Source organism: Impatiens glandulifera, chromosome 1 (genome assembly GCF_907164915.1).
Source record: "Impatiens glandulifera chromosome 1, dImpGla2.1, whole genome shotgun sequence".
NCBI classification, from domain to species: domain Eukaryota; kingdom Viridiplantae; phylum Streptophyta; class Magnoliopsida; order Ericales; family Balsaminaceae; genus Impatiens; species Impatiens glandulifera.
In genome coordinates, this window is record NC_061862.1 from 87,444,929 (window position 1) to 87,458,376 (window position 13,448).

Genomic DNA, 13,448 nt, shown 5'->3' on the forward strand with positions numbered 1-13,448 from the left:
CCACTTGTTGGAGAAATCGAATAATAGCACCTGTTTAGCAATTCAGAAATAAACAAGCTACAACAAGGCCTAACAATTCTTTTTCCCTTTTGTGTAATCAAATAGGCAGCCAAAACAATTGAGCATCAAACAATCAAACAATCAAAGAAACAGAGAGCAGGACACCAAGATTTTACGTGGAAAACCCAAATTAGGTAAAAACCACGGGACACTTCGGCCACTTAAATCATCCACTATATCAAATGGGTATACAATGTAGTTCAATACAAGCCTAGAGGTAATCTAACAAAAGTTATCAATTAACCTCATCCTAACTTGTCATTTACATACATTATCATCATCACTAAAGATGGCTAACCAAATGGAGAAGAGATAAAGGAAATCAGAAGAAGAACATGCTATTGCAATGGAGGAATTGCTGCTTCAATGGAGGAAGAACTGCTGGAAGAGAGAGAGAGAGAGAAAAACAACCCAAAAATTGCTGTGTTTTTTTTCCTTAATTAAATAAGCCCTAATGGACTTTATTAATTTGTTAGGCTCAACTGCCAAATGAGCTGACCCAACAATGAAATCCTGCAAACTCCATCGATCCAAAATCGAATATTCCTAACTGGTTTTCAATCCTCAGCTTTTTAAGGAGGATGGGATTGTGTTTATGATTGGAGGAGTAGGGAATTGTTGATAACAAGATGTCAAAATATATCTTTCTTATTATTCATCTTAAATGTAATTTTACAACTTTTTTATAAAAAAAACATAGACTCTTCATATGCTTGACTCTTCAAATAACAAAATAAATCGTTCTGCATATTAAATAGCTTCCACTCAAAACTCTTGGTTATCTCACCCACCCCTTATTATTACTCTAGAAATATTAAACATAAAAAAAAAACCAAATACCTTATTAATTTAAGTTTATTCAACAAATTTCCCCCTTAAACTTAAATTTTCTTCCCATCTCTCATTCCAATCAGCCTTTTACAACTCTCCAGCAGCGTGGTCGGTAATGGCTTGGTGAATATGTCAGCGGCTTGAGCTCGACTTTCAACATGTTCCAACTCAACCTTTCCTTCTTTGACTTGTTCTCAAATGAAATGAAATAGTACATCAATGTGCTTGCTCCTTCCGTGATTAACTGGATTCTTTGCCAACTCGATCGCCGACTTGTTATCAACTCGAATCACAGTCCCTTCATCTCGGATCACTCCCAAATGCCTTAGTAAATTTGAAAGCCATACTGCATGACACACACTCCAAGAGGCCGCCACATACTCTGCCTCGCAGGTCGACAGAGTTACAATATGTTTCTTCTTTGACAACCAAGTAAAAGCTGAATTTCCGAGTAGGAATACATAACCCGAAGTACTTTTCCGGTCATCAACATCACCACACCAATCAATATCAGAGTAACCCACTAATCGGTAGTTATCTGATTTTGAATAGAAAATACCAAGTGAAAGAGTTCCTCGAACATATCTTAGAATTCTTTTTAAGGCCTTCCAATGTGTATAGCTTGGATCCTCCATGAATCTGCTTGTTATCCCAACACTCAACATTAGGTTGAGTCTCGTGCTTGTAAGATACCTTAGACTTCCGACTAAGCTTCGATATCTCCCAGCATCAGCCCGTTCTCCTCCATCAAACTTTGAGAGTTTAGTGCCTGGTTCCATTGGAGTTGAAACTGGGTTGCAGCCCTCCATTTTAAAATTTTTTAAAATTTCAAGCGCATACCTCTCTTGGGATATAAAAATCTCTTCCTCTGACTGCTTCACTTTTAGGCCAAGAAAATATTTCATCAAACCTAAGTCTGTCATCTCGAACTCCTTCTTCATTACCTCCTTGAACTCCTCAATCAGTTTTGTGTTGCTTCCGGTGAATATGAGGTCGTCGACATAGAGAGCGACTACCATCATATCATTTTCTGATTTCTTTGTGTACAAGGCATGCTCGTACGGACATTGCTGGTACCCATTTTTCTTGAAATACTCGTCAATTCTCTCATTCCAAGCACGAGGAGCCTGCTTCAGCCCATAGAGGGCTTTTCTCAATCTCAGCACCTTCTTCTCATCACCCCTCTTCATATACCCAAGTGGTTGCTCGACGTACACCTCCTCCTTCAACACTCCATTTAGAAATGCTGATTTCACATCCATCTGTAGAATTGACCATTGGTTTTGAGCAGCTAACGAGATCAGAAGTCGGATTGACTCCATTCTCGTGACAGGAGCAAAAACTTCATCATAATCGATTCCCTCCTTTTGTCTATAGCCTTTCACCACAAGTCGAGCCTTATAACGCTCAACCTCTCCTTCGACATTCATCTTTTTTTTGTACACCCATTTTACTCCAATGGGTCGAGTTCCTTCAGGAAGGTCGGTTAGCTCCCAGGTTTTATTGCGTTCAATTGCCCCAATTTCTTCATCCATAGGCGATCTCCATTTCTCGTCTTGTACAGCTTTCTCAAAATTCAAATCTTCTGAGTCGGCGAGAAGACATACAATGTGGACTTCATTTGTAGTGTCATATATCTCCCGTAGACTTCTCATTCTGGGCTGTAGAGGCTCAGATTCATCTTCTGAAAGCTCGGTGGTTGTTGATATAGGAGGGATAACAGCCTCTGAACTAGTTTCTTCCTCAATCGGGTTACTCCAGTTCCATGTCATTGATTCCTCCACGTGAACATTTCGACTCACCACCAATTTCTTATTAATAGAATCAAACAATTTATATGCCTTAGATTTTTCATCATACCCGATAAGTATGTACTTCTTGCTTCAATCTTCTAACTTTGTCCTGTGCTGACTTGGTACTTGCCCATAGGCCACACTACCGAATACTTTGAGATGAAAGACACTCGGCTTCATACCACTCCAAATCTCTTGAGGTGTCTTCTCTCCTAGCTTGGCATGTGGACATCTATTTTGCACATAAACTGCGCACTGCACTGCCTCTGCCCAAAACTGTTTTGGCATATTCTTTCCTTTCAACATAGATCGAACCATATCGAGTATAGTTCGATTCTTTCGTTCTGCTACACCGTTTTGCTGCGGAGAATATGGAGCACTCAAGAAACGCTTGATTCCATGTTCCTCGCAGTATTTGTTGAACTCGTTAGAAGTGAACTCACCTCCTCTGTCAGATCGGACTGTTTTGATAACTTTGTTTGTTTCTTTCTCCACCATCACTTTAAATTTCTTGAAGTTTTCAAACACTTCTGACTTCTCCTTCAGAAAATAAACCCAGGTCTTTCTCGAAAAATCATCAATTAAAGAAAGGAAGTATCTTTTACCATTAAATGATTCTGGAGTTATTGGCCCACATAAATCTGTGTGAATCAGTCTGAGTTTCTCCTTTGCTCTGTATTCAGAACTGCTTGGGAAAGAAGTCATCGCTTGTTTCCCGATCACACATTCTTCATAGAACCTCTTTTCGAATATAATGTTAGGCAGTCCAAGCACCATCTCCTTTTTCACCAGCTCGTTCAACCCTCCGAAGTGAAGATGACCGAACCGATAATGCCACTTCATGGCCTCATCCTCTATATCAAGTTGCATACATTTATCTTGAACTATTTTAAGCTCAAGTTTGTACATACGATTTTTCTTCATTTCTACCTGGGCAATGAGTCTCCCAAGTTTATCCTTCACCTGCATTTCTCGGTCCTTCATTATAGCCGAGTACCCTTTCTCCAATAACTGTCCCATGCTCAGTATATTGCTTTTGAGATCAGGTACGTAGTAAACATCCACTGGTAAAAAAATGGTCAAAACCGAGAGTTAAAACTCTCGGTTTTGAGCCCATAACTTTCGGTATAGACTAAAATCCGAGAGTTAAGGTAACTGTCGCCATCCCTCGGTATTGACTCCGTCGTTAAAAATAATTGTGTATTTACCGAAAGATGTCCTCTAGTTCTCGGGTTTTCTTCAATGAGAAAAACCGAGAGTTATTAGCATAACCTTCGGTTTTTCCCTCGAAAGAAAAACCGAGAGTTATTAGCATAACCTTCGGTTTTTCCTTTGAAGAAAAACCGAGAGTTATTAGCATAACCTTCGGTTTTTCCTTTGACGAAAAACCGAGAGTTATTAGCATAACCTTCGGTTTTTCCTTTGACGAAAAACCGAGAGTTATTGGCATAACCTTCGGTTTTTCCTTTGAAGAAAAACCGAGAGTTATGAGCTTAACCTTCGGTTTTTTCCTTTGAAGAAAAATCGAGAGTTATTAGCTTAACCTTCGGTTTTTCCCTTTAAAGAAAAACCGAGAGTTATTAGCTTACCTTCGGTTTTTCCCTTTAAAGAAAAACCGAAAGCTTCCATTTAACTTTCGGGGTTTCTCTTAAAAATTTACAAAATAGCCGTACTGATTTGTGCTAAACCGAAACCGAAACCGCATACCGAAACCTAAACCTGTTCAGCCAGCCAAACCAATCAATTCATAAAACAAAATCATCATTCCAAAATTCTCCAATCAATCATCCCAACAACAAGTTTTACATTAAACCATTAAACATATTCAATCAATTCATATAGTCGAAACGTCTTAGAACTAGCTGGTGGGGGGAGGGGGCGGTTTATATTGCCGCATAAACATTTCAAAATTCTCTAATCTTGCATTCAATTCTAACATTTCCTTCTCCTGTTTTGCACTTTCCCTATCCATTCTTGAAATCAATTCTACCTTTTCTGCTTGGATTTGATTAATCTTTTGTGTTTTTTCTTCATCCCTTTTCTTCAATTCCTCAAGTTCCATCGCCATTCTTTGATTCTCCTCAAACAATCGATCAGTGGCTCGTTGAGAATTGTTAGAACTCCGTCGATCTTGACGAAAGTGTGTGGGTCGGACGCCTGATCCCATACCGAATACTCCCCCGTGTTTTTGGGGTCCGAATACTCTCTCCGTCAACTCAAAGTCTGATATTTCCGGTTCGTTACTTAGAACTTCCTCCATCTCAACCTGCAAATTTGAAATAATTTGTCAATTATATAATAATTTATAAACTAGTTATAAGTAATTTAATTAAATTCAATTCACTTACAATTTTCTCTTGAACGCGGTCGTCCGGGACGGGAGTTGGGTTTTCTGTTGTAGGTTTTGGGGTACGGGTCCTCTTGAACACTTCAACGACAGATGGAGCCCGTCCCATTTCAATCGCCTGTTGAAAAAAAAAATTATATAACTCGTAACAATCTTTATATTAAGTTATTATATAACTCATAACAATCTTACCAACTCTTCTTCAATTTGAGCAAACGGTCTACTTCCCGTATGATGCGGGAATTTCAGCTGCTTTCTGTTAGCTATATTTGTGTTGCTATTTTTCTGAAATTCAAATAAAAAAATTGAAGTTAGAATAACTAATATCATATTTTATTTGAATTATGAAACCGTACCTTAAATTTCTCCGTAAAGAAATGGTTGCGACACACAAACTCCCAATCATCTCGATCGTAGTCTGGTGGAGGATTGACAAGTACCGCGGCCTCGTCTCCTTTATGGATGCGGATATATTCCGTGTGCAAATCCGAGCGCCATCTATCCCATATTTATCTAACGTGTCCCATTGCGGTCTTTCGAAAAGAATCAATAGGACCATTAGTAGCCTCGAACGGATCCTGAAAATAAAAACATTCAAATGTTTTAAAATAATTATTGAATGATCAATGTACAATTAATTAATCTTTACCTTCGCAGCATTCCAAATGTAATCCAATTGGTCAGCACTTAATGCCTTCCACTTCAAAAGACGGTGCGAGACGGCTGAGGGATCCCGCACAACCGACCCCACATGTCTAGACCACCTTGTTCTTCCAACGTCAACACCTCCCGGCCTCCCATCTACCTCTCTAAAAGTGAGAGGAATCCTTGTCCCCGCTGGTCTCTTAGATAACGCAATATTCTTGTTTTTCCCTCGTCTCTTACGGGCACAAGATTCTTCAAAATAGATTAAATTCATAATCAGATATGTGAATCAATTCAAACTATACCTAATAGTAAACAAGTTACCTGTCGATGATGGGTCGGGAGTCGATCCATGCTCCTCCTCTTCATCCACGTCCTGAGGGTCCTCGTGACCCTCGTCGTCAGCCTCATCGTCCTCATCCCCCACATTAGCAAACGTACTCTCTACAAACTCTTCTGCCTCAGCAGCCTCAACATCCTCGTCTGCTGGGGGAGCAGTAGCTATCGGGACTACAACAATAGGTGGTGCATCTCTAGTAGACGATTCTCGGAGCCTCAAGTTTTCTGATTGTGCAATGAGGTTCTGGTACGGCTTTAAGAGTTTGCTGGGTGTTTTCCTCATACTCCACCAAGGTTCTTTACTACCTTTAGACATTCTTAATGCATACACCATTAATAAATGAGCGACTAATTGAAATAAAGTAGTAATAAGAAATAATATATAGTAAAAAACAGATAATCTACCTAATTAATCTGATCTATATATTTGTAAACCGCGGTTTTATTTTTGTCACAATCTTCCAACCGGGTCGGGCTGACATATCAAGGGCGTAGAAGACTTGTTTTGCTTGACTCGCCAATATATACGGGTATTGACTTTGAGTTTTTAAAAATCGGTTTACATTTATACTTACGAAGCCATATTTATCCACTTTCACTCCTAGTTCCCCCGAGTGTGTATCAAACCACTTACACTTGAATAAAACAACTCGTTTGTGAGAAAAATATTGCACTTCGATTATATCTGTTAAAACTCCGTAGTATGACATAGTTTCAGAACCATTGAACCCTTCGACAACCACCCCACTATTTTGAGTTGTCAAACCTTCGTCGTGTTTTTCTGTACAGAATTTGTATCCGTTTACTTTACACCAAACATACATAGACGAGTACATACTTGGACCTTCTCCTAAGATCTTGAGGTCTCTTGATATGTCGTTAAATTCGGTTAATTGAGCAACCTATACATACATTTACCCGACATGTAGTTGTTAAAATAAATATAAAGAGTTAGAATATATGGTTTATAATGAACTCACTCTATGTTTGAAATATACGGCAAACGTTTCTCCACGAGACTCGTTGTTATTGCAATACTGCATGTAATCTCTGCAAATAGATCGAATATTAAATAGCATACTTTTTAATGCTAATTAATAACAGCAACATAGAATCTTACATGTAAAAAGGTTCAGCTTCGGGGCAATTTTTCAAAATGTATGAATGAGCTGTCACTCGATCGATATAATCCAAGTTGTATATTTTTCCGTTAGAAAGGTCTTCCAACGATGAAAATATAGAAATGCCCGAGATTTCAGTTTGTGCATTTTCTTGCTCTTCTTCCTCCATATACCTTGCATATAAACTAATACTCTCATTTACAAGATAACTCTCGCTTATAGAGGCTTCTGGGTGGTTATTATTCCGCAAATATCTTTTCATTGTACCCATGTAATGTTCAAATGGATACATCCATCGATACTGAACAGGTTCCCCAAGCAAAGCCTCAAATGATAAGTGAACCGGGAGATGCATCATGATGTCGAAAATTGACGGCGGAAAAATCATTTCAAATTTGCAGAGTGTCAATGTAATATCCATGTACAATTGTTCGAGGTCCGCTTGAATCAACTCTTTGAAACACAACAACCGAAAGAACCGAGACAAATTTACTAACGCATCATACACATTATCTGGAAGTAATCCACGGGTTGCTAAAGGAATAAGATATTCCAACAAAATGTGACAATCATGACTCTTTAATCCCGAAATCTTTTTCTCTTCCAAATTTACACAACCACTGATATTTAAGCAAAAACCATCAGGCAACTTGAGATCTTTCAAGAATTTCCAAAAACGTTTTTTATTATCGGATGTCAAAGTGAAAGGCGCTTCTGGATAATGAACCACTCCTTCATCATTTATAGGATGTAACCATGACTTTATGCCTAATAGTTGTAAGTCTTTACGCGCTTTAGGACCATCTTTCGTCTTCTCTTTCACATTCATTATTGTTCCCAACACGCTATCACAAATATTTTTCTCAATATGCATCACATCCAAATTATGTCTCAATAATAATGATTTCCAATAAGGCAAGCGGAAGAAAATGCTCAATTTGTTCCAATTGTCTCCCCGCGTTTCATGATATATCTTGGTTTTCTTGCTTAGATCCGTACTAAGAATTATGTCTTCTAGGTCTCGTGCTTGCTCGTAACTTTCTTGACCCGTTAACAATCTAGGGGGCTCTCCATAATCAGTTCGACCATCAAACGACTCTTTATCCCTTCTGTATTTGTGCTTCGGTGGAAGGAAGCGTCTATGACCCATGTAACATTGTTTGGAACCATGAACCAATCGAAGAGATACTGTGTCGTTGTTACAACAAGGACACGCAAATTTACCTTTCGTACTCCAGCCCGATAAATTCGCGTATGCGAGAAAGTCGTTAATGGTCCACAACAATGCCGCTCGCATGTTAAAGTATTGCGAGGTGTGTGCATCAAACGTTCTCACACCAGTTTGCCACAGTTCAGTCAACTCGTCGATCAATGGCTGGAGAAATATGTCAATCGCATCTCCCGGACTCTTTGGACCCGGAATTAACATAGATAAAATAAAATTGCTAGAATCCATGCAAGTAGAGGGTGACACATTATAAGGAACGAGAATAACCGGCCAAACACTATATGACTTTTTTCCATTTGCAAATGGTTGAAACCCATCGCTTGATAAACCTAGTCTTACGTTTCGAGAATCAGACGCAAAATCTTTATAATTTTCATCGAACGTTTTCCAGGTTAAGGAATCAGCGGGATGTCTCAACGTATCACTATCAACTCTTCCTTCTTTATGCCATCTCATCATTGGAGTCGTTTTTGAGGACATGTATAGTCTTTGCAGTCTTGGTATTAGAGGGAAATATCTCAACACCTTCTTTGGAATGAATTTCCCATTTTGCTTCTCTCGAACTGTCCCACTTGTTTGGTCGACTTTCCATCTTGAAAGACCACAAACTCTACAAGAATCTTCATTTATGTCGTCTTTCCAAAATAGCATACAGTTGTTCCTACATGCGTCTATCTTGTCATACTTAAGCCCGATATCAGTAATGAATTTTTTACTTTCGTAGTAGGAGTTTGGCAATTGAGCGTCAATCGGTAATATGTAGTCTTTAAGTAGACGCAACAACATACCGAACGAAGAATTTGTCCATTGACACACATTCTTTATGTGAAGTAGTTTCAATAGTGCCGATGATTTCGTTATTCGAGCACCTTCATACAATGGCCGTTTGGAATCATCAAGCAATTTATAAAATCTCTGCGCATCTTCGACTGGTTCATGGTTGTTCGGGACATCATTAACGTTGGAGAACATATCGTTTATGAAATTGTGCATATAACGTTCTTCATTAACCTCTTCGTTAACTGTATTATTCGTCTCCGTTCTCGGATCGTTGAATTCTGGTACGGCATCCTCTGACTGATCATCATCATCATCATCGTAGTCATCGCCATCTTCATCGACATCTTCATTAACCACTTGAGTAGTACGTCTTTTTTCTCCATGACAATACCAGTACTCGTAATGCACATTTATTCCATAAATGATGAGGTGAGTCTTCACTTCGTCTATTTCTATAAATGGCGTGTTCAAACATTTCACGCAAGGACATTTCACTTTTTGTCGGGATGTACTCCTAACAGCAAACTCGAGGAATTTGTCAACACCTTCCTCGTAATCTGGATGATCTCGACGTAAGGTCATCCAGCTTTTATCGGGTACTTCCATCTTTCTAATAAAATGGAAAACAACCCACATTATTATTTACTTAACTTTGTCTAAATTAATTAGGATTACATATTTCTAACATAATCTCTACATATCCAACCAAAATTCCACCGTAAATCTAGCATACATATAATCTAACATTATTTCATTCTTACACATTTCAAACCAATCAATTATAATCCAACATAACTTTATTCATACACAATTCATTCCGTATATCAATTCCAACCTAAAATGAAATCTAATTGAAACTCAATCTAATTCAACATTTCAAACATAATCTAACATAATTAATCAACCCAAACATAAATCAAACTTAAGTCTCACATTAAAATCTAACATAAATCAACCCTAAACATAAATCAAACTTAAATCTAACATTAAAATCTAACATAATTCTAACATTAAATCTAACATAAACCTAACATTAAAACTAACATAAATCAAACATTAAATTACTAACCTAACCATATAATAAAACAACAATAACTAACCTTGCACAAAAAGAGCAACGAAGAAGAAAAGCGGGCGGTGTACGTAGATCGAACAATAATAAACCCTATTAATCAAACAATAAAGTATGAATCAAAAACCAAATCCAACAATTCATACAAAATTAACTCAAACCAAAAATCAAAATAAAAATCAAACCAATCTAAACTAAATCAAACCAAAATCAAACTTCAATCCAACCAAAAGCAAACCAACATCAAACCAATCTAACCTAAATCAAACCAAAATCAAATTTCAATTCAACCAAAATCAAACCAACGTGAAACCAATCCAACCTAAATCTAACAAACATCAAACCAATCTAACCTAAATGAACAATAATCAATGCATTCACAAACTCAAATCTAACCTAAACAAACAATAATAATCAATTCATTATTCAATACATGACTGTAACCTAAAGTTAACCAAAATCATACCAAAAACAAATAAAAATCAAACCAAAACCTTAATTTAAACAAGATCTAATCTAAATCAAAATGCAATCAAACCAAAATCAGTCTTCAATCAAACAAAAATCCAAATTCTAACCTAAAATTCATACCTAAAATTCATACATACAAATTCAAACCTAAAAATCTAACCTGAACTACAATCCTAATTCTAATAAACCAGCATTTCAATTCAAATATATATATATATATTACAGATTACCTTTGGTCGGAGGAGAAGAGCGGCTGAAGGAGGAGAAGACCAGCGGCTGAAGGAGGAGAAGGGCGTCGGTCGGTGGCGGCGGCGGCGTCGTCTGTCGCTCGTCGTCTTGGGTCGGCGGCGTCTTCAATCAGGCGGCGTCGATTGTGGGTGGCGGCGTCGATTTCGGCTAAGGGGGCGGAAGAGAGAAGCGGGAGCGAAAAGGGGAAAGAAGAAATGGGAAGAAGAAAAGGCGGATCGGGTTTTTATTTTTTATTATTACCGAAAGTTTAAATAAAACTTTCGGTTTTTGATCAATGTAAAAACCGAAGGTTTTATTTAAACTTTCGGTTTCGATGAATGTAAAAACCGAAGGTTTTATTTAAACTTTCGGTTTTATCAATGTAAAACCCGAAGGTTAGACTAAAACCTTCGGTTTTCATTTTCATATTTCCGAGAGATGTCAAATAATCTCTCGTTTTTGATAACTAATTCCGAGAGTTCTATAATAAACTTTCGGTTTTACAATTTGGCAAAATTTAAAATTCATTTGTTTATCACTTTCTAATAGCATTGAACATCATCAATTTAACTCATTTCATATCCTTAAAACATTTTCCAATACATATGATCAAACATTACACAAATACATAAGATAATCAAACACAAACATTCAAATACACTTCTCTATATAATCAAACACATTCATGAACATTTTAACATTAAACACAATATTAATTTTTAAAATACAACACACAATAGATTATATTAGTTAGGAGTCTATATGTGAAGGTAAAAACCACTATAATTTAAGAAATGAGAAGTGATATTTCCGAAAGTTTTATCATTACTTTCGGAAATAGCCATCAAAACCGAAAGATTTAGATAACACTCTCGGTCTTGGAAATGGTAAAACCGAAAGTTATATTATTAACTTTCGGTTTTTGATAGTTATTTCCGAAAGTTCATAAATAACTTTCGGAATTATCACTTTACCACTTGTTAAATTCATTTGTTTATCACTTTTCTAATAACCTTGAACAACATTAATTTAACACATTTGATATCCTTCAAATATTGCATAATCCATATGATCAAACATTACACACATTCATAAGATAATCAAACATAAACATTCAAATACACTTCTCTATATAATCAAACACATTCATAAACATTTTAACATTAAACACAATATTAATTTTTAAAATACAACACACAATAGATTATATTAGTAATTAGTAGTTAATATTATTTGGTTAAAAACAAAATAATTTAGGAGTTAAGATATTTTTAATCTATGGGCAAAACCGAAGGTTTATTTGAAAACCTTCGGATTTTACCCTTCCCACACTTTTTAATCTAAGGGCAAAACCGAAGGTTTTCAAATAAACCTTCGGTTTTAGCCCTTCCCCACACTTAGAAAATTTTCAGATATTTTTATACATGGGTCAAAACCGAAGGTTTTCAAATAAACCTTCGGTTTTAGCCCTTACCCACACTTAGAAAATTTTCAGATATTTTTATACATGGGTCAAAACCGAAGGTTTTCAAATAAACCTTCGGTTTTAGCCCTTACCCACACTTAGAAAATTTTCAGATATTTTTATACATGGGTCAAAACCGAAGGTTTTCAAATAAACCTTCGGTTTTAGCCCTTACCCACACTTAGAAAATTTTCAGATATTTTTATACATGGGTTAAAACCGAAGGTTTTCAAATAAACCTTCGGTTTTAGCCCTTACCCACACTTAGAAAATTTTCAGATATTTTTATACATGGGTCAAAACCGAAGGTTTTCAAATAAATCTTCGGTTTTTGCCCTTACCCACACTTAGAAAATTTTCAGATATTTTTATACATGGGTCAAAACCGAAGGTTTTCAAATAAACCTTCGGTTTTTGCCCTTTAGATTTTTTTAAAAGAGGGTTAAAACCGAAGGTTTTGAAACGAACCTTCGGTTTTGGCAAGGCTATTTTTTTTTAAAAGATTAAAAGTAAACAGATAGAACATATAATTAATTAACAACATATTCAAACCAAACCAAAACAAACCAACCAAACATAATACTAATAATTCATGAATATTAAAACAAAACACATACAAATATTGTCATCGTTCGTACGGAAAAACTAATAAAAACATAATAAATCTAGAAATTAATTAATTATTAGATGGGGTGGAAGGAGGGGGTGGTTGATTCAGTCGACTCCTCAACACCACAAGTTCCTGTTCGAGATTCTCTAATCTCTGGGCCATTTCGGCCCTGTCCGTTTTAATTTCACTAAGCAAACGACCTCTTTCTGTATCCCTTAATCGGATTTGTTCCATTTCCAGCGTCATTTGTCTTACCTCTTCCTCACGTGCCGCAATTTCTGATTGTGCTATCAGATTCTGGTAAAACGGATGCAGTTTCTCCGGTGTACGTCGAAGTCTCTGCCATGTCGAATCACCCATATCCTAAATGCATTTTCAGATATATGTATATATATATTAATCAAAAAAATAGCGTAAACTAGCATAAATCTAGATCTATAATATATATATAAACTTAA

The 13,448-nt window shown here is 36.6% G+C and overlaps 1 protein-coding gene across 1 annotated transcript; it reads right to left on the reverse strand.

Annotated features, from left to right (window-relative positions):
• Window positions 1-5,540: 5,540 nt before the first annotated feature.
• LOC124935285 lies at window positions 5,541-6,299 on the reverse strand. Its single transcript, XM_047475733.1, has 3 exons — window positions 6,001-6,299; window positions 5,681-5,928; window positions 5,541-5,609 (listed from the first exon to the last, which is right to left on the reverse strand). The coding sequence occupies exons 1-3, from the start codon at window positions 6,296-6,298 to the stop codon at window positions 5,541-5,543; spliced, it is 615 nt and encodes a 204-aa protein (XP_047331689.1). The 5' UTR covers window position 6,299.
• Window positions 6,300-13,448: the final 7,149 nt, after the last annotated feature.